Below are 26,469 nucleotides of genomic sequence, written 5' to 3'. Positions count from 1 at the left end.
CTACACCAACCATGGCGGAGAAAACCGAGAGACCCGTTCAGGCAGCAGGAGATGAGCCATCGGCTGAACGGGGCGATACGCAATTGCTCGGTAAGGCAGGTATCTCCTTTATTCGTCAAAGGGGAGCCAGCTCACAAACCCACCTAAGCAACCTTGGGCTACAAGCAGGAGCTGCGACGGCATTATTCCACAGTCCAGGTCTTCGCCATTGCTTTTAGTATTATGGGCCTGCTGCCCTCGATCGCTTCCACTCTTTCGTTCTCTATTCCTGCAGGTCCAGCTGGCATGGTTTGGGTATGTCCTCCGTTTCTTTGCTGTTTAATGGTATAAACCGCGTTGGCTGACTCGGATAGGGTCAGGTTTTTCGTTGAATTTAGTGCGTCCGTATCGTAACTGACTGAAATCACAGGCTGGCTAGCTGCGAGTGTGTTCATTTTCATTGTTGGGCTTGCTATGGTAAGCTCAATTCGACTTCGCTCTTACCCTCTGGTAACGGACTCGAGACTGATGACCACAAGGCCGACCTAGCATCTGCAATGCCAACCGCCGGCGGTCTCTACTTCTGGGCGCAGTATTTCAGCGGCGAGAAATGGAAGAATCCACTGAGTTTTGTTGTAGGGTATAGCAACACCATCGGGCTTATCGGGGGCGTTTGCTCTATTGATTGTAAGTGCCCTTGAAAGTCAAGTTAGGGCTTTTATAGCTGACGAGCTAGATGGTTTTGCCACTATGTTGCTTGCAATAATCTCTGTTGCGCGTGGTGGTAGCTGGACTGCTTCTCGGCCTGTCCTCTACGGGACCTATGCAGGTTGTGTAGTTGTTCATGGCCTGATCGCCACGTTCTTCGCAAGAGTCATGCCAAAGATCCAGTCCCTGTGCATCCTAACCAATGTCGGTCTTGTCATGGCAACTGTCCTTGCACTACCTATCGGCAAGGTAGTCAACGGTGGGACGATAAACTCGGGTTCATACGTCTTCGGGCAATTGGAAGACCATACAACTTGGCCAAGCGGGTGGGCGTTTATGCTCGCTTGGCTCTCGCCTATATGGACTATTGGGGCGTTTGAATCTTGTGTCCATATGAGTGAGGAGGCTACTAATGCTGCGCGGGCGGTTCCATTGGGTGTCCTGTGGTCGAGCGGGTTGTGTGGCATTTTGGGTTTCCTTTCTCTCGCCATCATAGCGGCTGTTATCAATAAGGATTTAGAGGCAGTCATGAACACGAAATTCGGTCAACCGATGGCTCAAGTTAGTGGTATTTCTATAATTAATATCTCTAGGTGTACTGACCTCTGCTCCTAGATCTACTATGACTGCCTCGGCAAACCCGGTGCCCTAGGTTTCATGGCCGCATTAGCGGCTGTCCAATTCTTCATGGGCCTGAGCCTGGTATCTCTATCCTTGCCTACATATGTACAGCCAACCCATTCCCCCAGGTTCTCAGCGCTTCCCGCCAAAGTTGGGCCTTCTCCAGAGACGGAGCTCTCCCATTTTTCTCCTTCTTCCGCCACGTCAGTAAACGAGTGCCCTACCAACCAGTACGCATGATCTGGGGTGTCGTCACCACCGCAGCCGTAATTGGCCTCCTCTCTATCATCAATACGGCAGCCGCGAACGCACTCTTCTCCCTTACAGTAGCAGGTAACGATCTAGCCTGGATAATACCCATTTTCTGCCGTTTAGTCTGGGGCCGGGACCGCTTCGTGCCTGGTGTGATCTATACAGGGAGGTTTAGCAAACCGATTGCCGTAACGGCTGTGCTTTATTTGGCATTCGCTATCGTTCTCAGCATGTTTCCTACTTTAGGCCCGGATCCCAGTCGTATGTTCTCTTTCTGGTGCTTTCCTAGCTCCGTGACGTGCTGACTGGGTTTCTTTATTTTAGCTGATGATATGAACTACACTGTTATAATCAGTGGCACGCTTTGGGGTGGCGCATTGCTATATTATCTTATGTATGCGGGCAAGGTATACAAGGGGCCACTGACGACGGTGCAGTCTTCGTCATCTACGCCGTCTGAAATAAACCTCATGGCTACGGGAGTGGATTCGGAGAAGATGGGAATGTAGATAGACCCTATTTGATCAAGCGCATCAGAGTCCATGGCCTCGTTTTGTTTCCCATGACTGAATAGGCCAGTCCATTATTTCTCGTTATATGACTATGTAGGACCGTATGCTGAACGTGCTACGCAAGACGACTAAGACAATTTCATAAAATTTCCAAGACATCCTACCTATACCATAATTCAAAATAATATCAATGGTTATAATGGGCAGTAAAGCAACATAGAATGGCGATATCGTCGTCCCACACTGTTCCTGGTTGTTTTCCGGTCTATAAATGGCCTCGATATCACCATTCATCTCATTTCGCTTCGCTTAGGTATATTTCGCCGGAACGTGAGCTGGCTCCAGACGGGATACTTCCCATGGATCAATGTAACCAAATTGCCTCTGGTGTTCCAAACTCCTCCATCCATTCCAATCGATGATGGTCCTCGTATGACGTCGCCTACCGTCATCCATCACGAAGGCGGAATCCCCTACCAATCGCCTGCGAGAGAGCATTCGATTGATGTATGGTGTGAGGTCCCATTCTTATTCATTATTGTACACAAGATTTCTTATCTAGCTGGTGTTATTCCCGGGATTCGAGAAAGTGAATGTTACATTCTCTTTAACCTTGGGACTATATAAGTAATTGTCCCTAGAAGCTTCAGCTTTCAAAGGACCTGATAAGTACCCTTGCGCAATTGTTCGCGATTTGAACATTTCTCTTCACCTCCAAGTTCAATCTCAATATTGTTTCAACCTCTTACCACCAATCAACAATCATGTCTCCATCCACGTCCATCCCGGACCTCCAATGGGCCCAGGTCCTCGAAAAACCAGGTGCACAGCTGGTCTACAAACAGATTCCGGTCCCAAAGCCAGGACCGGACGAGATACTTGTTAAGATTCGGTACACCGGCGTGTGCCACACAGACCTGCACGCCATGAAAGGCGATTGGCCTCTCGAGCGAAAGATGCCCCTAGTAGGCGGGCACGAGGGCGCCGGCATTGTCGTCGCAAAGGGCGAGCTGGTAAACAAGGAGAATGACTTCCAGATTGGTGATAAGGCTGGTATTAAGTGGTTGAATGGCGCTTGTCTCGCTTGTGAAATGTGCATGCAGTCTGACGAGCCGCTTTGCCCAAATCCTCAGCTATCTGGGTATACTGTTGATGGGACGTTTCAGCAGTATACTATCGGAAAAGCTGCTATGGCGTCGAAAATCCCAGATAGTGTAGCCCTAGACGCGACTGCACCTATTCTCTGCGCTGGGATCACGGTCTATAAAGGCCTGAAGGAGTCCGGGGCACGCCCGGGCCAGTCTGTTGCTATTGTCGGCGCCGGGGGAGGTCTAGGATCCCTGGCGGTACAGTACGCAAAGGCGATGGGCCTCCGAATTGTTGCCATTGACTCTGGAGATGAGAAGAAAGACATGTGTGAGCAATTAGGAGCTGAGGTCTTCCTCCCTCACTTACCAACTACCCAAATTCACTAACCAACACCATCCAACCACACTTACTATATCTGAAAAATATAAACTGAAGCAAAAGCAACAGGCCTTCATCGACTTTTCCAAATCGAAGGACGTAGTCGCAGACGTCAAAGCCGCTACTCCCAGTGGCATGGGCGCGCACGCCGTTATCCTCCTCGCCGTCGCTGAAAAGCCTTTCCAACAAGCAACTGAGTATGTGCGTTCACATGGCTCTGTTGTCGCAATCGGCTTGCCGGGAAATGCATTCCTTAAGGCCCCCGTGTTTTCGACCGTCGTTCGCATGATTAACATCAAGGGGAGTTATGTTGGGAACCGTCAGGATGGCGTTGAGGCACTGAACTTTTTTGCGCGAGGGCTTATCAAGGCACCGTTTAAGACGGCGGCGTTAAAGGATCTACCTAAAATTTTTGAGCTGATGGGTTGGTCATTCCCTCACCCTTACTCTGTCCTTTTTCCCCCGTGGGTGTTGATGTTGATGTTGATGCTAATGAGTGTTGGAAATATAGAACAGGGTAAGATTGCAGGGAGATATGTTCTGGAGGTTCCTGAGTAACGGGATCCTGGTCACGGTGTATATGTCCGGTTTACATGCAACGGACTTTTGTTGCAACTTGGAACTGACCATAGTGTGGCCCCTGGCGGTCATCAGTGTTAGTATCGAGAGGACGGAACCTTGCTCCATAAAGAACCCGAGCCACTCGCAATTCTATTCTGGGAGTCGGTGCCTGAGGTAGATTATGGCTGGGCTCACCAGCACCTGCCATTTGTAACCTCAATAACCGTAATAATGATAAGCTGTCATGGCTGGAGTAAATTCTCACTTTTGAAACATCAAAGCGAGGCTACGTGGGAGATCAACTCTCCGTCCCAACTTCAAAGGCTGAATGGACAGAAGGAGGGAAAATGCCAACCAGGCATATTTCTGTGAGGCGCATGGCCCTCGCGTCGTCCATGCAGCCGCCCCTCGGGGCTGATGTCGTCCGTACTGAAACGGGCGAGCGTCGATTGAAATACCGGCGATGTCTCACCTAAGGCTTCATTGTATCTATCTCCGGAGTCCGCTGCGGCGTCGAGTCAAAACTTGAGACCGCAGTTCATCCCGCGAGGATCATCTTTCATCAACCTCTGTCTCAAGTCTCAAGGGAAATATGGTGTACGGGAAATAGGTCTCGTCGCCAAAAAGGTGTGTTCAGGAAGGTCAGGCCGTCCACGTATTTCTTTTGTAGATTGTAGAAGCTCGATCTCCACGCCTTTATCCTAGAATCAATTACCGCCAACCAGAGTCTTGAGTGTGTTGTGTTAGTCCGGAGACGCAACAAACAGCCGCCCTGCATTCGCCCTTTCCGGACATTTGCAGGCGGACACTTTCTCCAACAACTTGAAAGACGCCCAGACATTAGCCGGTTACATGGCTGGGGGCTCCATTGCGAAACTGGGACTCTGGCGATGTATTTCGTTTACAGTCAATGCTCTTAAGTAGATCAATTACCGTAATTTACGTTTTAAACGGCCCAGAGCATGCCGTGACGAGAGAGGGACCACCAGCCCAATATCTAACGCCAAAAGTAAATGGGCCAGGTATTAGAAAAGAGGATACAAAAATAAATGTATCATAAAAGGTGCAATTTAGAAACTACCTAAAGTGCCTATAGATGACAGCATGAGATACGTAGTGGAATCCAAACCAATGGTGTTTGCTTTTCCTGTACGAGGAGGGAATGGTAACGGAAATACAAATACACAGAGTTCGGATCGCCGACAAGCAGCAGAAGAAAAGAAGTGAAGCCGACGAAAGAAGACGAGCAGCAAAAGTTGGGCAAACCCGGCAAAGCAAAGGGGCAGCTTCTCGATCTCAGCAGCACGAGGAGAACACTGGATCCGTCACCATCACCAGCGCCATCACACTCTCGATCCCCGTCTTCCGTCCATTTCTGCTTCCATCTCCCCCTTCTCCCTTCATCTATTGCTCTTCCTCTTCCCCGGCCTCACTTATCACCAGACTCAACTCCAGCGGCGCCCTTCCCCATTCACGTTTTTATTGCATCGCCCCCTCCTTCTGTCTCTGCACTGTCAACGTGTGAAGATCCGCATCCAAGGAGGCTACTGATGGCTTCAGCCTGAGTGTTCTGTTCCCCGATCACGGCTGACCCGCGAAGATTTGCTGGTTCACCACACGAGGAGACACTAGGTAGAGCCAGACCCTCCGAAAGAAGATTCCTGGCAAACCCGGTAAGGCGAACTCCTGCCATCTCATTCATTTTCTTCGCCTTCTTCCCATCCTCCACTCCTTCCATCCGCCCTCGACAATGTGTCCATCTTAATTCTTGAATCCATCCCCTCCTTCCTTCGACAATCCCATTTCTCATCATTCGCTCGCCTATACTTATTTTCCCAAGCAGATAGCTCGACAGCTAACGACTAACGAACGCGTGATCGTACCCTTGACAAGAACACCCCTAATTACCCGCGCGTGAACGCCTATCTACTTTCGCGGGCAATCCATGAGCAACTGATTTCAATCCCAATTGATTATTCCCCATCGGCCGTCCCTGTCCTTAAATCCTCGTCGCCGCGTTTCGGACACACGCGGCTACCACCATGACGGGGGCTCCGCCATATAATCCTCAGTCTCCGACTCAACAGTCTCATTACCCGGCCTACTCGCCGCCGAATAAACCGCGTCACTATTATCCCAACAATGATCAATACCAACGCCCGCCCCAGACGCCCCCTGCCTTCCAACAGCCCAGTCTGGCTCGGAGCCCTCACTACTCACAACATGCGCCTTCGCCCTTACCAGGCAGCCTACCCCCATTGAATGGGGGTGCGCCTCCACCGCCGCATCCATCCGAGCCACCACAGCAGTATCAAACACATTCGGCTTCAGGGACTCCGCAATACTCCCTTCCGCGACCTTACTCTGGGCCCCTGCTACCCGGCGGTGGCGCATCTCCATATGGTCCCTCTACCCCATCGCATGCCCATCCATCAAGTCGACCGGATAGCCAACCTCATGTGTCCCCCAAGAAGGAGCCGGAATCGCATTTTTCAATGAACCATGGCGTTCCTGCGTATTCTTCGTCTGTGATGCGAGACCGAGAACCGAGACCGGCTTCTCCTCCGAAGGAAGCTGTACGTTTTTTTTTTTTTTTTTTTTTTCTTGTTTTCTTTTCTTTTCTTTCCTTGTCTTCTCTTTTTCTTTTCAATTAATTTTTCCCTGTTTGAGCTTCTACTTTCCCTTGTTATCAACGGCTCCGTTTGTTTGTGTAATGCTAACATACTTTATTTTGCAAACAGAAACCAACTCGTGCCGCGGACCCGATGTCCTTTGCTAGCATCCTCTCAGGTCCTACTGAAGAGCGTTCCCCTCCTAAGAAACAGTCTCCTCCTCCAGGGCTAGCTTCTGTTCATTCAGCTGCGCCTTCAGCAAACGCTGCAAGCTCAAGTCCTCCGCCGCCCATATCTGCCCAGCCGAAAGTGAGAGACATCGAGCCCGCACCAACTCCATCGTCGGTCCAGCTTGAGAAGAAACCTAGCACAGATAAACGTCGACGCAATATGGAGAAAGACCAAAAGGGTGCCGATATGTCGGCCAACGGTGTGTTGGAGCCCCCTAAGGCTCCCCGGCCTCCTCGCAAGATTTTGTCCGAAAAGGAGTCAGAAATTGTCAATAAATATATGGCCGAAATTGATAATGCAGAGAAGAGCGACGTTGAGGCCCCTGGCTTTGAGAAAGAGCAGGAGCGCTATCTCCTCAAAGGGAAGAAACGCGCTCTAGACGTTGAACGCGCTGAAGGTCTCAGACGCAAGGTATGCTTTTCACTAACATCCTATCCAACTTATTGACTGCTCTAACATTCGTTACAGCGTCGTCGCCATGACTACCTTCGTAAACTCGGCAAGTCGTTCGAGAGACAAGCCAACGCGGGTATGGACCGATTCCGAATCGCAAACGAAGCCTCCGTTGTTTCCGAAGTCCAAGCGAAGGAAGTTCAGGATGAAAAGGAACGCAAGAAAGATATGCAACGCAAGCGACGCCGCGAGAATACTGTCCGTATGGAAATGCAGAAGAAGCTTGAAGCGGAGCTCAAGGCGAACGAGACCCAAGATTCTGCCGAAAAAGCCAAGTTCCTGCGGGAAGCTGAAAGGGCACAGAGGAAGATCAAGACTACAAAGAGAGCTCTGGAGGGTGTCACTTCGCCCGAAGAGATTGGCGAGATTACCCCATTGGCTCCCAATCTTGAAGGAGGCACAACCAGTTCCTTCCACATTGGCCGAAGCTCACCGTCAAGGCGAAAGTCCGGACGCGGAGGCCCTGTTACACGACCTAAGAAGTCCAAGGAGCAGAAGCAAGCCGAGAAGGATGCTGCCGAAGCTGCGTATGCAGCTATGGAGAATGATGAGCCTTTGCCTCTCGCTCCCAAGGAGGACCCACGAAAGGAGGCTCTTAAGAAGGACGCCAAGGGAGGTCGATCCAAAGAAGCCTCTCCCGCTCCCCTCTCTACATATGAGTCGAAGGGGTACAATCAGATCTATGAACAGATCTGGAGGGATATCGCACGTAAAGATATTCCTAAGGTCTACCGCACCAAGGTTAATTCTCTCAGTACTCGTCAAGAGAACCTGCGCAAGACTGCCCAGCTCGCCGGTAAGCAATCCCGCAAGTGGCAGGAACGCACCAACAAGAGCATGAAAGACACTCAAGCCCGCGCTAAACGGAGTATGCGTGAGATGATGTCTTTCTGGAAACGAAACGAGCGTGAGGAGCGCGACTTGCGTCGTCTCGCTGAAAAGCAAGAACTTGAGTCGGCAAAGAGGGCAGAGGCGGAGCGCGAAGCCAACCGCCAGAAGCGCAAACTCAATTTCCTTATCTCACAGACCGAACTGTATTCTCATTTCATCGGTCGGAAGATCCCTGGAGCAGATGGAGATACCTCTGCGGATGCAGGAGCGGACGACTTGCCCTCTGGCCCAGCGGGTGCGAAGGTCACCAATTTCGAGGACCTGGACTTCGATGCTGAAGATGAGACCGCCCTGCGACAGGCTGCTATGGCTAACGCCCAAAACGCCGTCCAACAAGCACAGGAAAGAGCTCGCGCTTTTGATAATCCTGACCAGAACCCGATGGATACAATGGATGATAGCGAACTGAACTTTCAGAACCCAACGAGTTTGGGTGACATTGAGATCTCACAGCCTACGATGCTCACAGCCAAACTGAAGGAATATCAATTGAAGGGTTTGAACTGGCTTGTCAATTTGTATGAACAGGGTATCAACGGTATCTTAGCTGACGAGATGGGTCTCGGTAAAACGATCCAGTCTATCTCCGTCATGGCTTACCTTGCCGAAGTCCATAACATTTGGGGTCCGTTCTTGGTTATCGCGCCAGCTTCAACCCTTCACAACTGGCAACAAGAGATCACCAAATTTGTCCCTAATATCAAGGTTTTGCCTTACTGGGGTTCTGCCAAAGACCGCAAGATCCTCCGTAAATTCTGGGACCGCAAACATATTACCTACACCAAGGAGTCGGAGTTCCATGTGCTGGTGACATCCTACCAACTAGTGGTTCTTGACTCACAATACTTCCAGAAAGTCAAATGGCAGTACATGATTCTCGACGAAGCCCAGGCTATCAAATCGTCACAGAGTTCACGCTGGAAGAGTCTCCTCGGCTTCCACTGCCGTAACCGTCTCCTGCTGACAGGTACTCCTATCCAAAACAACATGCAGGAACTATGGGCGCTTCTCCACTTCATTATGCCCACTCTCTTCGACTCTCACGACGAGTTCAGTGAATGGTTTTCCAAGGACATCGAGTCTCACGCACAGAGTAACACAAAACTCAACGAGGACCAATTGAGGCGTCTCCATATGATCTTGAAGCCTTTCATGTTACGCCGAGTCAAGAAGCATGTTCAACAGGAACTCGGTGACAAGGTTGAGAAGGACATTTTCTGTGATCTTACCTACCGTCAACGTGCCATATATGCTAATCTTCGAAACCGTGTCAGCATCATGGATCTCATCGAGAAGGCTGCTGTTGGTGATGAAACAGACAGCACAACGCTGATGAACTTGGTTATGCAATTCCGAAAGGTTTGCAATCACCCGGATTTATTCGAACGGGCCGAAACCAAGTCGCCCTTCTCGCATGCACACTTTGCAGAGACTGCTTCTTTTGTTAGAGAAGGCTACAACGTTGATGTTGCCTATTCGACACGTAACCTACTCGAGTTTGCCGTGCCGCGAATGCTTCTCAAATCTGCCGGCCGTGTGGATATAGCAGGGCCCGATAATTCCAAGGCGGGTTTCCGTGCCAAGTATTTATCGCATTTGATGAATATATTCACGCCGGAAAATATCAAACAAAGCGTGGAGGACGATGGCGCGTTCTCTTTCTTACGATTTGTGGATACGTCAGCCGGGGAGGCATTCGATTTCTCTCATCAAGGTGTCTTTGAGCGCGCTGTCCGCCGCCGTGGAGAGACCAACCGGTTATCTCGTCTCAACGCTGTCTATGATGAGGAAGATGGAGCATTAACCACCACTCTTCCCCACACCTTGTTTAACATCGCCCAGCGCAATGACCGCCAGGCGGTTAATGATATCGCACAGGAGGGGTATATGCGTGAACTTATGAGCGTCTCTCGCACTGTCTTCGAAAATGAGGGTCTCGATGTCATTGAGCCCTGTGCTAGCCCTGCCGCATCTGCGCCGCCAATCACGCTCATATCCTCAAGCCAAGAAGCCGTCATGGAGACGAAGGATTTCCTGTTCAACATTCCTATTCAGCACGTCTTGTACGACTCTCCCTCAAAGGCCATGGAAGAGCAAATTGTCGAGCAGCAGGTGGACCCAGCGCCTTACTCTCTCGCTCCAATGTTGCCCCAACCACTTTCAACTAAGGGCCGTTATACACATATCGAGGTACCTTCTATGCGGCGCTTTGTCACGGATTCTGGTAAATTGGCCAAGCTTGACGAGCTTCTGCGCGAGCTCAAGGCGGGAGGCCACCGTGTGCTACTCTACTTCCAGATGACGCGTATGATCGACCTCATGGAGGAGTATCTAACCTACCGCAACTACAAGTATTGCCGCTTGGATGGAAGCACGAAACTCGAGGATCGTCGTGATACGGTGGCCGACTTCCAACAACGCTCCGATATCTTTGTGTTCCTTTTGTCTACTCGTGCTGGTGGTCTTGGTATCAACTTGACTGCTGCAGACACCGTCATCTTCTACGATTCGGATTGGAACCCCACGATCGATTCGCAAGCCATGGACCGAGCTCACCGTCTTGGTCAAACTAGACAGGTCACAGTGTACCGGCTTATCACTCGCTCCACCATTGAAGAGCGTATTCGCAAACGGGCGTTGCAGAAGGAGGAAGTGCAGCGAGTTGTTATTTCAGGTGGCGCGGCTGGAGGCGTCGATTTCAACACCCGCAACCGCGAAAACAAGGCGAAGGATATTGCCATGTGGCTGGCTGATGACGAGCAAGCGGAACTTATCGAGCAGAAAGAAAGAGAAGCGATTGAACGGGGTGAAACATTCGGTGCCGGTAAGGGAGGCAAAAAGATCGCTCAGAAGAAAAAGAAGGATATCACACTGGATGATATGTACCACGAAGGTAAGTTTCCATCCTTTACCGTTAAATAAACTCCATTGGTAAAGTCGATTCTAACAATTTCTATCTTTACAGGTGAAGGAAACTTTGATGATGCTAGTGCCAAACCATCAGGAGCTGCGACTCCTGTGTCGACAGCAGAAAATATCGGGACGCCAGCGGCTGGTACACCTGTCCCCAAACGAGGACGTGGCCGAGGTGGAGGAAAGGGCACATCCAAAAGAGCCAAGACAACCAAAGAACGACTCCGTCTCATTGACGGCGACGGGGGCCTGGCTTAGGTTGATGAATGGGTGATTCTATTGTATTTGCATGACGGCGTTCTTTTTTCCCTATCTTTCTTATATTCGGTCTTGGTTTCTTTTTTTTTTCTTTTTTTTTTTCACCGTCTTTTTCACTATACTTTTCTTTCTCTCCTGGACAAACCAGGTATATTTGCCTTGTATTAACATTATTCTGTGTCAAAAGACAAAGATGGCGATTTGGTATGCTGATTCCACAGGGAAGTGGAGGGATGATGTCAGAGATGGACAGGTATTTAGACATGTTGTTTGTACACATGCATACGCCTTTGAGAGTTCAGGTGCTGGTTTAGTGGTGGTTTGGCCACTGGTTGTTACTGTTGTTATAATAGCAGCTCTACGAAGTATTTTCCTCCATAATGGAAACACATGGAATTACCTTACCAGTGAAGAATGGCCTGGACACGGGATCCGCTTCCCGAGGGAGAAATATTGTACGATCATAGCGACGCAAGGATGCTGGTGGCCAGAGAATCACAGGCGGCGAACCGGTAAACGTTCCCATGAAGCGTTAGCCTCGGCCAGCGGGCCATGGGCCGTAATCCGAATACCAGCATACATTCTGAAGATGAGGGGAGTGCGAGTGCAAGTCCAAATTCCAGGGCCTGTTGCTGACCAAGGCTTCTGACTAAGACGAATCGAGCCGGGATCTGTGTAACTTTACAGTAACTGTCAATCAATCCCGGTGTAATTTCGCATCCGCGGTGAAAAGAGCCAATCAGAACACCAGGATTGTCATCGCCAGACGCTAAACCGTCTCTGGCAAGGCCCCCTCTCTCCACACGAACGAGTCACGGGCAGAGTTTCAAGTTTGGAGGCCGAAATTTCCACAAGTTGATGACTGCCGCCGCCGCTCCGTATTTAGACACTCTAATCCCCCCCTCTCGACTTCTCCCTGCCATCCACACCCATCCATATCTCCAATCTGCTCTCCATCGATTCCAGGAACTATCCGTCTCAATGGAGGCCCTTCTCCAGCAATCCCGGGCTATGTGCCCATTCCTCAAGCGCAGCTCACCGACCACGCTTCGCTCGCTGGCCACCGCTACTCGGCCCAACACGAGCCCCGGCGGAGGTACCATGTCCAACTTGCAGAGACTGGCTCGCCGTTGCCCTGTCATGAGCAAGGCCCTCGCCGTCCAGACTGCCCGAATGAACGGTACCAAGCGGTTTACTTCGTCCGCGGCCGGCGTAGCCACCACCACCAAGTCTACTCGAGCCACACCGGGTAAGAGGGCGCTGCACTCTACCACAGGAAATGGTGCCAACATGAGCACTGAGTTCCACAAGGAGTCTCAGCGAAGTACGTCTCGCCCTGATGACGCTGCTATTCAATTGCCCAATTTCAGCCACTGACTTGCGAATCTTCACAGTCCATCCCGGTTTCTCCAAGACTGCCGCCAGTCCCCACGTCCAGTCGACCGCAACTATGACCGGTCCTTCCCCCGGTGCTCCTGCAGCTAAACCATTCGACTACAATGGCTTTTACAATACCGAGCTGCAGAAGAAACACCAGGACAAGTCGTACCGCTATTTCAACAACATCAATCGGCTTGCCCAGGAGTTCCCCCGCGCTCATACGACCTCTAGGGAGGAGAAGGTGACCGTTTGGTGCTCGAACGACTACCTCGGAATGGGACGCAATCCTGAGGTGCTTTCAACTATGCATAAGACGCTCGATACCTACGGAGCTGGAGCTGGAGGAACCCGTAACATCTCCGGACACAACCAGCATGCGGTCGGGCTGGAGAATACACTTGCAAAACTCCACGGCAAAGAGGGAGCTTTGGTTTTCAGTTCGTGCTTCGTTGCCAACGATGCTACCCTCGCCACTCTGGGTAGCAAGATGCCCGACTGTGTCATTCTATCCGACTCGCTTAACCATGCGTCGATGATTCAGGGTATCCGCCACTCCGGCGCCAAAAAAATGGTTTTCAAGCACAACGATCTGATTGACCTCGAGACGAAGCTAGCGTCTCTCCCTCTCAATGTTCCGAAGATTATTGCTTTTGAATCGGTTTATAGTATGTGCGGTTCTATTGCTCCAATTGAGCAGATTTGTGATTTGGCGGATAAGTATGGCGCCATCACTTTCCTAGATGAAGTCCACGCCGTTGGCATGTATGGGCCCCACGGTGCCGGAGTTGCCGAGCACCTTGATTACGATGCCTATGCATCTCAGGACACTGCAAACCCTCTCAGCACCAAGGGAACTGTAATGGATCGAATCGATATCATTACTGGTACACTCGGGAAAGCATACGGATGTGTTGGTGGCTATATCGCTGGTTCTGCCGCGCTGGTTGACACGATCCGTTCGCTTGCTCCCGGATTCATTTTCACAACCTCTCTTCCACCGGCAACCATGGCCGGTGCCGATGCTGCAATCCAGTATCAATCCCGCCACCAGCAGGACCGTGTCCTTCAGCAGCTGCACACTCGCGCTGTTAAGCAATCATTCAAGAACTTGGACATCCCTGTGATTCCGAACCCGTCTCACATTGTGCCTTTGCTTGTTGGTGACGCGGAACTCGCCAAGCAGGCCTCTGATAAGCTTCTCGAAGAGCACGGTATATATGTCCAAGCAATCAACTACCCCACTGTGCCGCGCGGCGAAGAACGGCTCAGAATCACACCCACCCCTGGGCATACCCAGGAACTCCGCAACCACCTCGTTCAAGCGGTCAATACTGTCTGGAATGACCTCGGAATCAAGCGTGCAAGCGACTGGCAAGCCATGGGCGGCTTCGTCGGCGTTGGCGTGGAAGCTGCCGAGCTCGAGAACCAGCCCATCTGGTCCGATACACAGCTGGAGCTTCAGCCGAATGAAACCCTGGAAGCTGCTGTGGAACGTGAGTTCCACGCCGCGCCAGTTCCGCGCATGGCACCCGCCACTGCTTCGATTCCCATCGCAGCTGCCGCTTAGGTGTCCGATGTCACCGCGGTAATACATGGGATAATGGTATATATACACACACATGTTATATATAGCCCTCCCGTCCGCTCCTTAGATAGTATGCTTGAGTACTAGGTATATTTCGGCTCTACTTGATGGATGCTTTAACAGGACCGGCCCGTCATTTAATTTAGGTCCAAATTCAGGAATGTCCAAACACCAAACATCTACCCCGCTATAAGTTGTGACCTGTAGTTTCTGCGTAGCTGTACAATCTATGGCCGTTAAAACCTTGGCCGAGGCCTATGCACTGGATCTTGCCTTTTTAGGTCATTCAATTTACTACCATGGTATTCACACAATGACAATGATAATAAAACAACTCTAAACGCCAGTTATTACACGCAAACACGACTGTCCTTTTTTATCTATATCTTCTCTGCTCTTCGCCACTTTCATAAGAATCATTCCCTGTACATGCATACATACACAAAACACCCCAGCCGGAGCTCCATCCAATCTACCTCCTCTTCCCACCAGCTCGGCTAACTTTGGGGAACTCCACAGGAAGCTTAAGTCTCGCGATCCTCATCGTCGCAGCCTGGGCCTTGCCACCCCGAACATCCCACTTAGCGAACTCCGTCTCCCTAGGCTTATCAACCCGACATCCCAACTCGCGGAAGTACTGCTGGATATCCGCATTCTCACACTGCAAGTCATCACGTAGATCCGACGGGTCCGTGGCCATTTCATTCGGAATATTTCCGCCGTTAGGCGTGGGGATACCATCTTTAACTGGTTGCGGGGGGATATGGAGCGTAAGTGCACAAATGGTAGTTTTGAGGAGGGTGATGTCGTTCTTGGAGAGGGTTGAGCCGCCGGGTGCGAATTTGCGGCGGATGGCGTCGATGACGGGGTCTGGGATTTGTGGGGACGGGTCGTCGTTGGCGTTCTTTGAGCCGCTGGAGAGGATCTGGCGCAGGTCGTCGCGGGATGGGAGGCGTTTGGGGCCGCGGCTTGGTTTGCCGGAGCCGAGGGCGCGGGCGAGTTCGATGAGGACGAGCACGAAGCGGAGGATCTGGAGGTGTGTTGTGTTTCCGGACTCGACGACGTCGTAGATGCGGTTGGCAACGTAACGTGAGGAAGTAATGACCTCGAGCCCGGAGGAGATGGTATCCTGCCAGTCCTTGATGGGGAGTTGGCGGAGGGTGGCGTTGCCGTTGGGGACCAGGTTTTCGATAGGGTATACCTCTGAAGGGTGTTTTGCGTCGAGGTTTGCCGAAGGTAAGGGCTTTGAGGCTTGTATTTCGGCTTGGACTGCTGCTGACTTGGCTGCGATGTCTCTGGCGGCGTCGGCGGGCATGGATTGAAGAAGGGCGGACTCTGCGGCTGTTGCGGCGCCCTCGGGTGCATTGGATAGTTGTGCGTTTTCGGCCATGGATTGGGTTGCTTTCCGCGACTTCTTTGTACCGAATGTGTATGTGAGGTCTGTTTTCTGTTCACGCATGGTTCTCTGTGAAGATATCATCGTTAGCATCGCCACGGCCGTCCAACTCATAATTGATATACAAAATGAAGGGAATGGGAAACAAACCATTTCCTCATCCTCGCTCTCTTCCTCTTCGTCTTCCGCTGAAGCCGCCCTCCTCACTGCACCGCGAAGCGTAAGTCTCCTCGCCTCAACGAACTCCCATGTCTTGCTCACGGGATCCACAACAGCAACATAATGCTTCAGTTGAGAATCGGCATCATCATTAGCTTCCCGACCCACAAAGTCCAACTTCGGGTGTTCTGAAGACTGCAGCAATAATTCTGTGGTTGCAATCCCATCGTTCCCCGCGGAATGGCCATCGACAGCATGGCTGCGGGTTTTTAGGTATGGGTTCAGGCGGACATTAGGTTGCTTGGTGACTCCGGGTGTGTTTACTATGCACATGTTTATTAGAAATTGCACGCAGGGAAACATCAAGATAAAATCGCATACCCAGCGCAGGAGCGAGCTCGCTGTCGTCCTTAGTCAAATTGGACTTTAATGGGGGTAGGCTTTGCAGATCCAGGGCTGGCTTCTTGGTTGGTCGTTCATGGCGGTCTGAGGCACGCTTGCGCTTCTTCTCAGTCTTGTCGGAGGCCATTGTATAATATGGTTTTGAAAGGGTGGTAACTGGGGTTTCGTGGAGCGCAAAAGGCTGCTTGCGCTGCAAAAAAAAAAAGTTGGAGAAAAAAGTGAAGGCGGTGAGTGTCAGTTAAAGGCGGAGAAACACACCACGAGAACCCAAGATGTATACTGGCTTTTAAAATAGAAGCTTACAAGCGCTGGTTGGCCTTTTTTTTTCGAGTTCGAAGATATTGAGCCTACAATTTACAGTTTACAAGAGACAAGAGATTGCGTTTCGGAACTTTTTGTTTCGTAATTTGATGATAAAACTCTCGAGGACCTCTCCACGACTCTAGACCCTAGGTACACCAGCCGAGGCTGATGTCTAAAGCCTAGAGGGTAGGAATTGACCAGTCCCCCATGTAAAACTCGAAGAAACCAGTGGCATCTGAAACTAGACAATACAGGAAAACCAAAGTCTATCAGTGACACTTCCACTGGTCCCTCCCAACCCCCACCAAACACATTGACCCCTCCGAGGGTAACAAGTTACGCAAACGCAACCCCACCACCTGGCCTGAAGAACAATCGAAAACGTTTTGATGAATCCGAGGGATTGGATGGAAATTCGTATCCGTTTCGTTTGAAAGATTGGGAAGGAAGTTCCAGTTGAACGGCGGATTCCGAAATCGATATAGTAGATAAATTTGAGAAGCATTGGTTGTTCCAGACCAGGCAGGCCTCATTGGAGGAGGTGAACCACGAAACGACCATAACTGGAAATCATCATCGTGACGTCGTCATAGATTTGTCATGTTTAGCGTTCAACACCGAGCTCAACATGAGAAGCTGAGATGGATTGGGCGAGTAGTTTACTTGCTATTGCGACGTTAGAATCAATTGCAGGCCGATATTTTAAAAATATGAGTAGTAAACTCACCTTCTAGCTCTCATCTTTCTTCTCTTACGCTTGAGACGGCGAACGCGCTTCTTTCTCCACTTGGCTCTCATCTTCGTAGAGTGACTGGGTGGGCAGTTAGTCACCGTATATCAGGGTCATTATGGCCATGGGACCATGAGGCCGATGGGAGAGCTATTACTCACACTTCTTCGAGGATGAAAGATGGTTGGAAGAAGAACGGTTACGGGAGCGGAGGAGCTACTTAAGGTTGTGTGCGTCAGAAACCCTAGTCAGGTGACCGATCACGTGGTGGTGCTTGACTGTTTACCGAGCCCAACATCAACGCATTAACATGACATCAATTACAATTGTGGGTTCCATGTGTAATATCGGCACATATAATCTTTCTATTTCATTCTTCAATTGATAAGATATCACATCTCAAGCATGTATTCTTTGTGGGTATATATTATTCAAGCCCTAGCCCTAGCATGGGCTTCAATGGGCTTCATAGTTCATTTGAAGGATCCAACGATCTTTTACATCCTAGTATGAGTAACGGAACTTTGTGGCCAAATCTCCCAAAACCTCGTCGTCCTCTTCAAGATAGCTAGGGTCACCACTGGCAATGATACGGTCCTTCTTTTGGTTTTCGCGCCACACTCTGTAAAAGTAGAGGATACAGAGTGCGCAAGAAAACGCAAGGAAGGACACGCCGATGCTGAATCCGGTTCTCCAGAAAGTCGCTGCATCTTTCGGGAGGAATGAATACGTAGCAACGATACCGCCAACTGAGTTCCACGTTAGCGTGTTTATTGTTGGAGCAAGGCGTTAAGAGACCACTTACTATTGCCAAAACCAACTTGCCATGCAGTTCCAACACTACGCCGGCGATGGCCACCTAGGTTCATCGCGAACCAACAGACAACCACAGGCATTGCACTGTAGCATCCACCAGTAACAAGGAATAGCGCTCCATATTGGACGTCGCGGTTGTTATGTATGTTCATGAGAATACCCAGGCCAGCCATTGAAATCAGCATAGGAATTATGGTGAACAAGAAACGGTGTTTAAACTTGTCGGATAAGTATGCGATGCACATCGAGAATGCAAACGCCCCAGCCCAAGGTGGAATCGAGTACAGTTGAGTTTCGATTGCTTCAAAGCCGATTAGAAAGATGCCCAGCAGGAAACAAGTAAACACTCACGCCCATAGTTATAAGACTTGATAATGGTTGGTGCGAAGTAAGCATAGCCTGCGATATGTTAGCTTCTAATTCTTCTGCTCATATATCAAGTCTTAGACAAGGAGCTAGGACTAACCATAAGCCGTGACAATCTGCCCGAAGTACATGAAACCACCAATAAAGATTTTTGCTAGATATAAAGTCAGAATGGAGGAACTGTGACCCCAGATGGACAGACACTACTCACGATCTTTGAAGACGGTCAAAACCTCGCGCCAGCCCATATCAGCATCATTTCCAGCCTTCCCAGAATCCTTGGCCAACTTTGCCCGGAGAAAATCTCGCTCTTCCTCGGTGAGCCATTTGACCTCCTCGGGGAAGTCAGGGAGGAAAAAGAACAAGACAATGGCGACCACAGACGTGAGCAATCCTTCGATAATGAATACCCATCGCCATCCCGCAAGGTCACGGACGCCGTGCATCTTTCCAAGACCAGCGGCAAGCACACCGCCAAAAGCACCAGCTAGCGTGGTAGAGCTAAAGAAGAAACTGAATCGTTTCTGGGCCTCGCTGCGCTTGTACCACATTCCCAGCAAATAGAAGCCTGGAAGGTGTTAATACACAAAACAAATTTAGCAACGGGGAAATACACTCACACCCAGGAAACATGCCGGTCTCAAACATCCCTACATTAACCCTATTAGCCACGGCGTTTTTTAATCCAGTGTAATACACCTACCCAAAAACCAACGGGTGGTCATTAGACCACCCCAATTCGTGACTAGGCCCTGGCAGATCGTGACAACACCAAATAAGAACATGCAGAGTGACACTGCAGCAATTAGCGACGCAGACCCTAGGGGGGAAGAAAGATCCGGAACATACACCAAACATGGGGCCGCAGTTTCTTGAGCAGGATGTTTGAAGGGATTTCGAAGATAACATAAGGAACGAAGAAAATAGTCAATGCCGTGTTGTATTTTGTTCCTTCCGCGATATCCAGATCCGTGGTCATGCCTAGGACTGCCGCATTACTGATGTTAACCCTAGAGAAGAAAAAACATTAGTACCGTCTCAACTCTAATTATAGGCGCCTTCGCTGCAGCTTGAAGTGGGTTCTCGTACCGGTCAAGAAAAGCAAGCAGGTACATGATGCACAAGCAGGGGACGACATGCCAATCGACCTTGGCCATGAGCTTGCGCTCCGTGGTCTTGGTGAGCAAGGGGAGGTCGTTGGACTCCGACGGTGTCTGCGGTTGCTCCTGCGCCTCGCCGCCCTTTTCAGGCGCGTGGCCAGGACTGTGGCTCTCTTCTGTTTCGCGATCTATATATCAGTACCGCAACAACCACCATATGAGTCAGTAGAGCACGCACCCAGGACTCCCATCGTATACAATGTGCCGCAGTCTCTTGCCGGAAAAGTGTGAATTGGATCCAGCAAGCCCAGTGAGTCAGCGAAAAGGAACTGGGAAGCAAAGGAAAATTGGCCAGCGCAATAGAAAGGCGCGGGAGCGAGCTGGATTCCTTAGCCGGTGTCGGCTTTTGTCCGAGCTCGGAGATGTAACCTCAGCGGAGGCAACGAGGAGGCCCAAACGAAGCGCACGCGACTGACTAACGGACGGAGCCAGGTGCGAGGTGATAGGGGAAAAGAGAAACTGGATCGAGAGGAAAAGAAGAGGAAGGGAAGCTTATTTTTTAAGGATAAGCAAGTAGCGGGGACTTTCTCACGAAATCCAGCAGCCAGGAGGCCCTGGATGCATGGCAAGCTGGAAATCGTGGAAGGTTACAGAGGTGCAGCCTCCATAAGAAGACATGATCTACTCCGAAGGAAGCTAGGAGCTGAAAATCAGAATCCGCCATGCACAGCGAGTCCACTCAGCATCAAAGAAATAATCATAACTTGCATTGGTTAGCATAATTCATACTCGGCTGACAGACTTGACAATGTGCTGGCCATTCTGACTTTTCCCAAGCATTTGATAGCGCCGTCGATGCAACTCAAACAATACGCATTCGGATCCTGGCCAATCCGAGGCGCAAAAATTGGTGACACTCCAAGCTTCCCCTCAACCCACCGGGCCACAATATATTAACCCACCAAATCCACCGAGACCCTTGATCCGATGAACAGTGAACACCCATTCGGCTATTCGGCTTCCCCGCAGATCTCACATATTATGTAAGCCCAACGAGCCGCCCTACGCTTTACCGACTACGGAGTTATGTCGACGACTCGGAGTACACCGCACATCCTAAGTAGGGATATCTTCGAATGTATTGACTACCTAATTTCTGGCGTCCTTATTTACGCGTCAAGAATTCATGTCATTCAGCTTGGAGATAATATTACAATCACCACCCAGTTAGTCTTCATAGATGAGAGTGTAGATGGTATCACGGTCGTATGCCTTCAGAGGTTATCTATAATCAGGCTTGTCGAGCCTATGCAGCAGGTCCACTGCCCGGCTGTTCCTCAACAGCCCTTCCCCATGCCTTCTCCAAATCATTATTATCAGATCTCGGTACCGCTGAAGGCCCCTTAGCAACCCGGTCATGATCGAGCTCGCTGTCGTCCTGGGAAACAATTACAGGGGAAGAAGAAGCGGAGTCTGGCGCTGTGCCCGCCCCACCAGAAGAACCAGATCCTGATCCAGCACCCAGAAGCTCGGAGTCAAAGTTTGAACTGTACACCACTGCCGCGAACGCTTCCAACTCCCGAACGCCTTGGTCCATTGCGGTCACGTATAGATTTGGAGGAGATGCTCCGTTGCCAATAACATGTGCTTGCCGAGCAAGCACCGCGAGGACATTCGCCAGCTTCGTCTTCAGTTCGGAATCCTGCCAGGGTGGAACAACTGTACCAACAGATGTAAAAGATTGGGGTGCTGTCACAGGCCCAGCGGGTTTGAACGCATCCGCCTTGCACTGCTGGATCAAAGTTTCGAAGGATTCATTGTTCAGAAGCATCTGAACACGAGTAAATGTTGGGGAATCGATTAGGTCGGCTGTCTCATCGAGGAGGTGTCGCAACGTCGCCGCGGTCTGGGGCGTGGCAGCTTCTGTAACCCCGAGGACGCCAGATTCCTCAAGCAGGTTATCTTCTTCTTCACGTGGAGGAAGCAAATAGGACAACCACTTTCGGTGCCTTCCCGCTCAGTTAGTGAATGAAATTTCCGGCTCAGATACAGAGCCCATAGGGTAAACGTACTTCCTGTCTTCCTCGGTGTCGCCTTCAACCCTCTTTCGGACCTGGAGAGTCAATTCTGATAATTTCTCAAACGAAATATCGTCCCGTGGGTTAAGAGAACCAAACACCTCCTCCACTGCCGTCTGAACCTCCTCCATCAATAGTTTCCAGCCACGGTGCAGCAGCCACCAGCTAAAGGCGAGATACCGTCGGTTAGTCTCGAAATCATTTCCCAAAGTCTGCGTAAGATCATCATCGTGGTCCTCTAGCCTGATCGTTGAAGAGTCGGCGGGGGGTGTGGCTAGAGAAATCACGCTCGAAAGGTAGTTCCGGCGGCCAAGTAGGTTGAGTTGGACGCGTGTGAAGATAGTCAACAACGATAGGGTATAGATGAGGGTGAATGCTCGAGTAGTCGCTAAACAGAGTCAGTCTCTGGGGGAAATATTATAGAACGCAGTATATAGACGCACAGGTAATCTTGACCTCGTTCCAAAGCTGGGTCTTGTTCCGCTTCGGCTGGGAGGATGGATCTCCTTCAACAGTCGAATCGCCGAGTTGGCTGGTGCGCAGGAAAGAATCACTTGACAGGCTTTTTCTATCATCTTCGGGCAGACTGGGGGTTACAGAGCTCATGTCCGACCCCGTCGTTGTCCCTTCCCCGGCATTAAGACGGGCCAGCCGCTCCGCGCGTTTCTTCTGTAGCTCCTTCGTCAACTCCTCCACCGGGAGAGCTTCTAAGATGTCCTCTGCCGCAGTCGGCAGCAAAGCTAGCACGGTATATGTACAATCGGTCTGGTTCTGCTCAAATCGTCGTCGTAAGCTGCGTAGTGAACAAGACAGTCAGCTGGCGTCGCCGAGCACGCGAGTCAAGTGGGGATAGATAACAGGAGGCAAATCACTCACTTCTCTCTGGCAATACGGTCACTGCTCATGCGTTCTCGTGCTTCCGAAATCTTAGACAGTACATATTGTCCTGCAAGATAGCCTACTCCGATAACGCCTGTACCGATTGCGAGGGTTTTGCGATTGCGCCGAAACCAGCGCCTCGTAGCACTGATCATGATGGAGCGAAGGGGGATTGGAGGTCAACTTCACGCGAATATCGAGCCAATGCAGTTCATCATATACAATGTAAATCTGAATAGATACTAGAATGAAGCAAAATAAATAATTAGATAGATAGGGGAGATGGAGCAGAAGAGAGGAAGACAAGTCATTGATGGCGATCGCAGCAACCGAGAATGACGGTCGGAGAATGGGCCAGTAGCTGCGGCCTCGGCTAAACCGATTGCCTTATGATAAGGAAACGCGAGCAACCAAGTGCTCGGGGACTAACTATAGCAATAATAACAAGTCTTGTTTCATCACGATATAGTTACTAGCCTTCTTAGTGCTTAGTCTATTGCGGCATTCCTTCGGTAGTTAGATGTACCTACAGCTGTATAGTACGGTCCTCTCCTTGTCTGTTGTGCCCAACTGCAGGTATGCTGAGGTCACGGGAGACCTCCTCCCTGTCATAATTTCAATAAAATACCGGCTTGTGGCGGGGAATTCGCGTCACAGCCATACGGTACGTCCCCGTAATTTTATCATGAGTCGTCCTCCGGATGAGGACTCTTGTCCCTTTCACCTGCAACTTCGCTGAACGACACAAAGGGACATTTCCTCGTCGAGGACACCATGTTTTCTCCCTATGTGTACTTTCCTATATGATCTTCTCTCCTAGCAGACCAGGCGACTTCACACTGCCATTTCCACAGCTCGCGATCACTGCGTTTCTGTCGCCTCCAACACCAAACCGGCTTATCTTACCCCCCACGTAGCCAGAACAGCTCTTCGAGCCAGTTCGTCATAGCTGGGTCGTCACCGAAGTCACCCCACCTCTTCGGTTTATTCTCAAAAACCCAAACAGTCAGCTGTGCTGATATAGTCGATCGCATCCACGACATACCTCTCACCCCATCTTCGCTCTCCACCCTCCCGTCCCGCCGCTTCGCAATGGAGCCCCGCAAAACCCCTCCAGAGTACTTCCTGGAGATCTTCGCAGACACGACCAGCGTCAGAGACGTATTAAAAGGTTTGTGGTAGTCTCCCGGTGCCCAGGATCGATGTAGATTATATCAAGATATCAAGCTAACTATCTCGCTTTCCAGGGGTGCTCAACCTAATATTCTTCCACCGATACTTCCCATCTATCCGTCCCACCACGTTCGATGTCCTCGATTTCACCCTCCCCGCTATAAACGACGTAGACCTCGAAACCCTCATAGATTCGCGCATCAGCTCATTAGTCCGCCAACACTCAGCTTCGGGCGCTCACGACTCGGGCGGTGGTTTTGGGGGTGGTGGCGGAGGTGGCGGCGGCGTACGCGGGCGGATCGCCGTCGAATTCTACGAGAAGAAGCGCAGGCGCTCTGGTATCTGGTTCCCTGGGCTAGCAGGGAAAGGAGAGGAAGAAGTATGTTGGGAAGTGTGGAATTTGGACGTAACAATCGCCACCCCAAGGACAGAATCTGGTATGTTGAACTAATGCTCATTCACCGCGAAGTTCCTTACTGCCCGACACTCAGCTAACCCTGACAAATCAGAACGCGCAAAGGTCCGCAAAGCAATGGAGAACATGCTGCAAAAGGCTGCGCTCAAGATCCTGGCCGTCGTGGGTCGCGACAAAGATCATCTTCCCCCAATAACGACCACGGATGCGAACCCCTTCCCATATCGTATCATATTGAATCCACGTACGGATGGCTGGCAGAATCGCTTCGGCTTATACTAATCATTATCAGTCTCCCTGCGTATATTTACTCGCCAGGGGATACCTACTTGGGCTACGGTACCCAGTCTTAATTAGAAATATCATACATCATTTCAAAGTTTCGAATAACGTCTACCGTCTAGTATCAATGAACCTTTCTACTCAGTTTATAAGTTTCGAAGGAAATATTTTCATGTCATTCATGCGTCAGGCAAGAGATATATCAATAAGAATGACAGTCAAGGGAAACGGTGCTCGAATTTACCCAAGAGGACAAATGCATCAGATATACCTATCCATCTTTGTTCAACGAGACCAGCTCCCGCCCCTAATCCACCGGCAATCGCAAACGTTTCTACAACAGCAAAGTCATAACAAAAACAAGATTCTTCAAGAACGAGTCCATGTTCCAACGTTACTACCTACCATGCAGCCCTGCATGGCTTCTCACCACAACCACCACTTTTGCCAACTGTGTCCAAACAGCGAAGTCTCATTATCGTCTTCGTCGTTAATTTTTTTATGTCCACCAGATGAGCAAGCAATAGACCTTATTTGCGGCTGTGGGAACAAAAGCCACAAATATTTTATTTACGGTCGGTCTGTTTACTGCTCCTTGGTGGCGGCATCAGCCTGGGCCCGGAGGTTGGCCGAGGTAGAACCACCGTTGAAGTAGCGGCCAACAACGGGCTGGAGGAGAGAGTTGAAGACGATTTGAGCACCGCTAAAAATCGGGTAAGCCGTGGTTACATTTGAATACATCAATAATGGATGACTTACTTCGTCTGGGGAAGAGCCAGCCAGAGGACAAGGACGAACTTGAAGATGTAGTAAAAGGCTGTTAGGATTAAACGTTAGCATATTTTCTGAATGCTAGTTCGCTGCCCAAAAAAAAAAAAAAAAAACACTTACGGAACCAGTAAGGAGCACTGACGGCGCTCTCAATAACGGTGAAGAAAGCGTAAACAACCCAGTACTATTGATTCACATGTTAGCTTCCGGTTCTTTGCGATACGGGATCACGTGCTAGACTGATGCCTAGGTGAACAGCCCTGGCGGTTGCAGGGATAGAGGGGTCACGAGAACATACAGTCAACCACTGGATCACGAGGCACGTTAGTATATATGTACATTTCATTCATTAGTGTTAAGTTGGTGATGTACTCACCTGGGTGTCATCCGACTTTCCAGCTGTGAAAAGGGCGTTGAGGGAGTAGTAGGTGGGGAGGATGAAACCAGCCAGGTTGACAAGCAATTGGCCGGCGATGTTGAAGAAGACCAGGAAGGTGTAGATTCCAGCCAGACCAAGGATGACGTACACCTTGGGGACGGAAGTCTGGCGCTCGAGGTTGTTGAGGACAGGGTACTTGGAGAGCTATATAGCGACCTCGTTAGTTGTGTGTTTAGTGCGAAAACGAAGCACGAGTGCGACGATAAGCTAGCTGGCGGTCGGAGAGTGTAGTATGAAAATCTCTTGTTCAGAGCGACAGATTGGGTTTGAAAAGCGATGGAATAGCATTAAATATAGGGGCTCTTTTGGGACGTCGTAGAGGTACCGCACACTCCGAGGTCAGTGCTAGAAACGCACAAACAACTTACCTCCTTGTCAAGTTGAGCGATGGTGTGCTGAGCACGGTCCTGGAAGCTGGCCATTTTTCTAGTTATGTTATATATTTGATGGGATTTTTGGAATATGGTGTATTCGACGATTGACGAAAGGGATGGAGATAGCGAGGGAGCAGGAAAGGTGGAGGTTGTTATCTTGCAGGCCAGAAGTGTGAGGTGAGAGATGACGAGCGGGACTAACGAATGACGGTGTGCCTATGGCACGTGATCCCATGACGTCTTTCTTCGCCGAGGCCTGCAGGTGGGTGCTCGATGGGCGTCCAGATTATTCCAGATCACAGATCACAGATGCAGATGATTCTGACAAATGATCTCCAGCGATAGGATGATCTTTACTAGTGC

General features: G+C 50.4%; 9 protein-coding genes across 9 annotated transcripts; 5 read left to right on the top strand and 4 right to left on the bottom strand.

The window, feature by feature from the left end:
* Positions 1-11: 11 nt before the first annotated feature.
* Positions 12-2,069, top strand: UGA4_1 (putative GABA permease; the record flags this gene model as incomplete). The annotated part of the gene is made up of 9 exons (XM_041699279.1): positions 12-90; positions 149-294; positions 354-366; positions 410-456; positions 519-666; positions 716-1,248; positions 1,303-1,389; positions 1,437-1,821; positions 1,885-2,069. 9 exons carry the CDS (start codon positions 12-14, stop codon positions 2,067-2,069), a joined length of 1,623 nt encoding a protein of 540 aa, XP_041552379.1.
* A 767-nt stretch (positions 2,070-2,836) lies between these two features.
* ADH1_2 (zinc-dependent alcohol dehydrogenase) lies at positions 2,837-4,097 on the top strand (the record flags this gene model as incomplete). The annotated part of the gene is made up of 3 exons (XM_041699278.1): positions 2,837-3,508; positions 3,609-3,963; positions 4,051-4,097. 3 exons carry the CDS (start codon positions 2,837-2,839, stop codon positions 4,095-4,097), a joined length of 1,074 nt encoding a protein of 357 aa, XP_041552378.1.
* A 2,045-nt stretch (positions 4,098-6,142) lies between these two features.
* On the top strand, positions 6,143-11,458 carry ino80 (chromatin-remodeling ATPase INO80; the record flags this gene model as incomplete). Its single annotated transcript, XM_041699277.1, has 4 exons — positions 6,143-6,676; positions 6,842-7,354; positions 7,412-11,180; positions 11,253-11,458. 4 exons carry the CDS (start codon positions 6,143-6,145, stop codon positions 11,456-11,458), a joined length of 5,022 nt encoding a protein of 1,673 aa, XP_041552377.1.
* Positions 11,459-12,439: 981 nt separating this feature from the next.
* hemA (5-aminolevulinic acid synthase HemA) lies at positions 12,440-14,405 on the top strand (the record flags this gene model as incomplete). The annotated part of the gene is made up of 2 exons (XM_041699276.1): positions 12,440-12,782; positions 12,853-14,405. 2 exons carry the CDS (start codon positions 12,440-12,442, stop codon positions 14,403-14,405), a joined length of 1,896 nt encoding a protein of 631 aa, XP_041552376.1.
* A 490-nt stretch (positions 14,406-14,895) lies between these two features.
* On the bottom strand, positions 14,896-16,507 carry RPA49 (DNA-directed RNA polymerase I subunit RPA49; the record flags this gene model as incomplete). The annotated part of the gene is made up of 3 exons (XM_041699274.1): positions 14,896-15,888; positions 15,970-16,301; positions 16,360-16,507. 3 exons carry the CDS (start codon positions 16,505-16,507, stop codon positions 14,896-14,898), a joined length of 1,473 nt encoding a protein of 490 aa, XP_041552375.1.
* Positions 16,508-17,917: 1,410 nt separating this feature from the next.
* Positions 17,918-19,946, bottom strand: APUU_20612S (putative MFS transporter; the record flags this gene model as incomplete). The annotated part of the gene is made up of 10 exons (XM_041699273.1): positions 17,918-18,162; positions 18,219-18,530; positions 18,581-18,628; positions 18,696-18,749; positions 18,807-19,163; positions 19,216-19,245; positions 19,299-19,391; positions 19,445-19,605; positions 19,685-19,871; positions 19,934-19,946. The coding sequence occupies 10 exons, from the start codon at positions 19,944-19,946 to the stop codon at positions 17,918-17,920; spliced, it is 1,500 nt and encodes a 499-aa protein (XP_041552374.1).
* A 1,055-nt stretch (positions 19,947-21,001) lies between these two features.
* Positions 21,002-22,807, bottom strand: PEX3 (peroxisomal biogenesis factor 3; the record flags this gene model as incomplete). Its single annotated transcript, XM_041699272.1, has 4 exons — positions 21,002-21,704; positions 21,768-22,161; positions 22,217-22,566; positions 22,650-22,807. 4 exons carry the CDS (start codon positions 22,805-22,807, stop codon positions 21,002-21,004), a joined length of 1,605 nt encoding a protein of 534 aa, XP_041552373.1.
* Positions 22,808-23,744: 937 nt separating this feature from the next.
* APUU_20610A (autophagy-related protein 101) lies at positions 23,745-24,522 on the top strand (the record flags this gene model as incomplete). Its single annotated transcript, XM_041699271.1, has 3 exons — positions 23,745-23,823; positions 23,900-24,262; positions 24,335-24,522. The coding sequence occupies 3 exons, from the start codon at positions 23,745-23,747 to the stop codon at positions 24,520-24,522; spliced, it is 630 nt and encodes a 209-aa protein (XP_041552372.1).
* A 585-nt stretch (positions 24,523-25,107) lies between these two features.
* yop1 (putative membrane biogenesis protein (Yop1)) lies at positions 25,108-26,154 on the bottom strand (the record flags this gene model as incomplete). Its single annotated transcript, XM_041699270.1, has 6 exons — positions 25,108-25,225; positions 25,282-25,339; positions 25,414-25,477; positions 25,592-25,600; positions 25,670-25,876; positions 26,101-26,154. The coding sequence occupies 6 exons, from the start codon at positions 26,152-26,154 to the stop codon at positions 25,108-25,110; spliced, it is 510 nt and encodes a 169-aa protein (XP_041552371.1).
* Positions 26,155-26,469: the final 315 nt, after the last annotated feature.

This window comes from Aspergillus puulaauensis, chromosome 2 (genome assembly GCF_016861865.1).
Source record: "Aspergillus puulaauensis MK2 DNA, chromosome 2, nearly complete sequence".
NCBI lineage: Eukaryota > Fungi > Ascomycota > Eurotiomycetes > Eurotiales > Aspergillaceae > Aspergillus > Aspergillus puulaauensis.
This window is presented reverse-complemented; position numbering and strand designations above follow the sequence as displayed.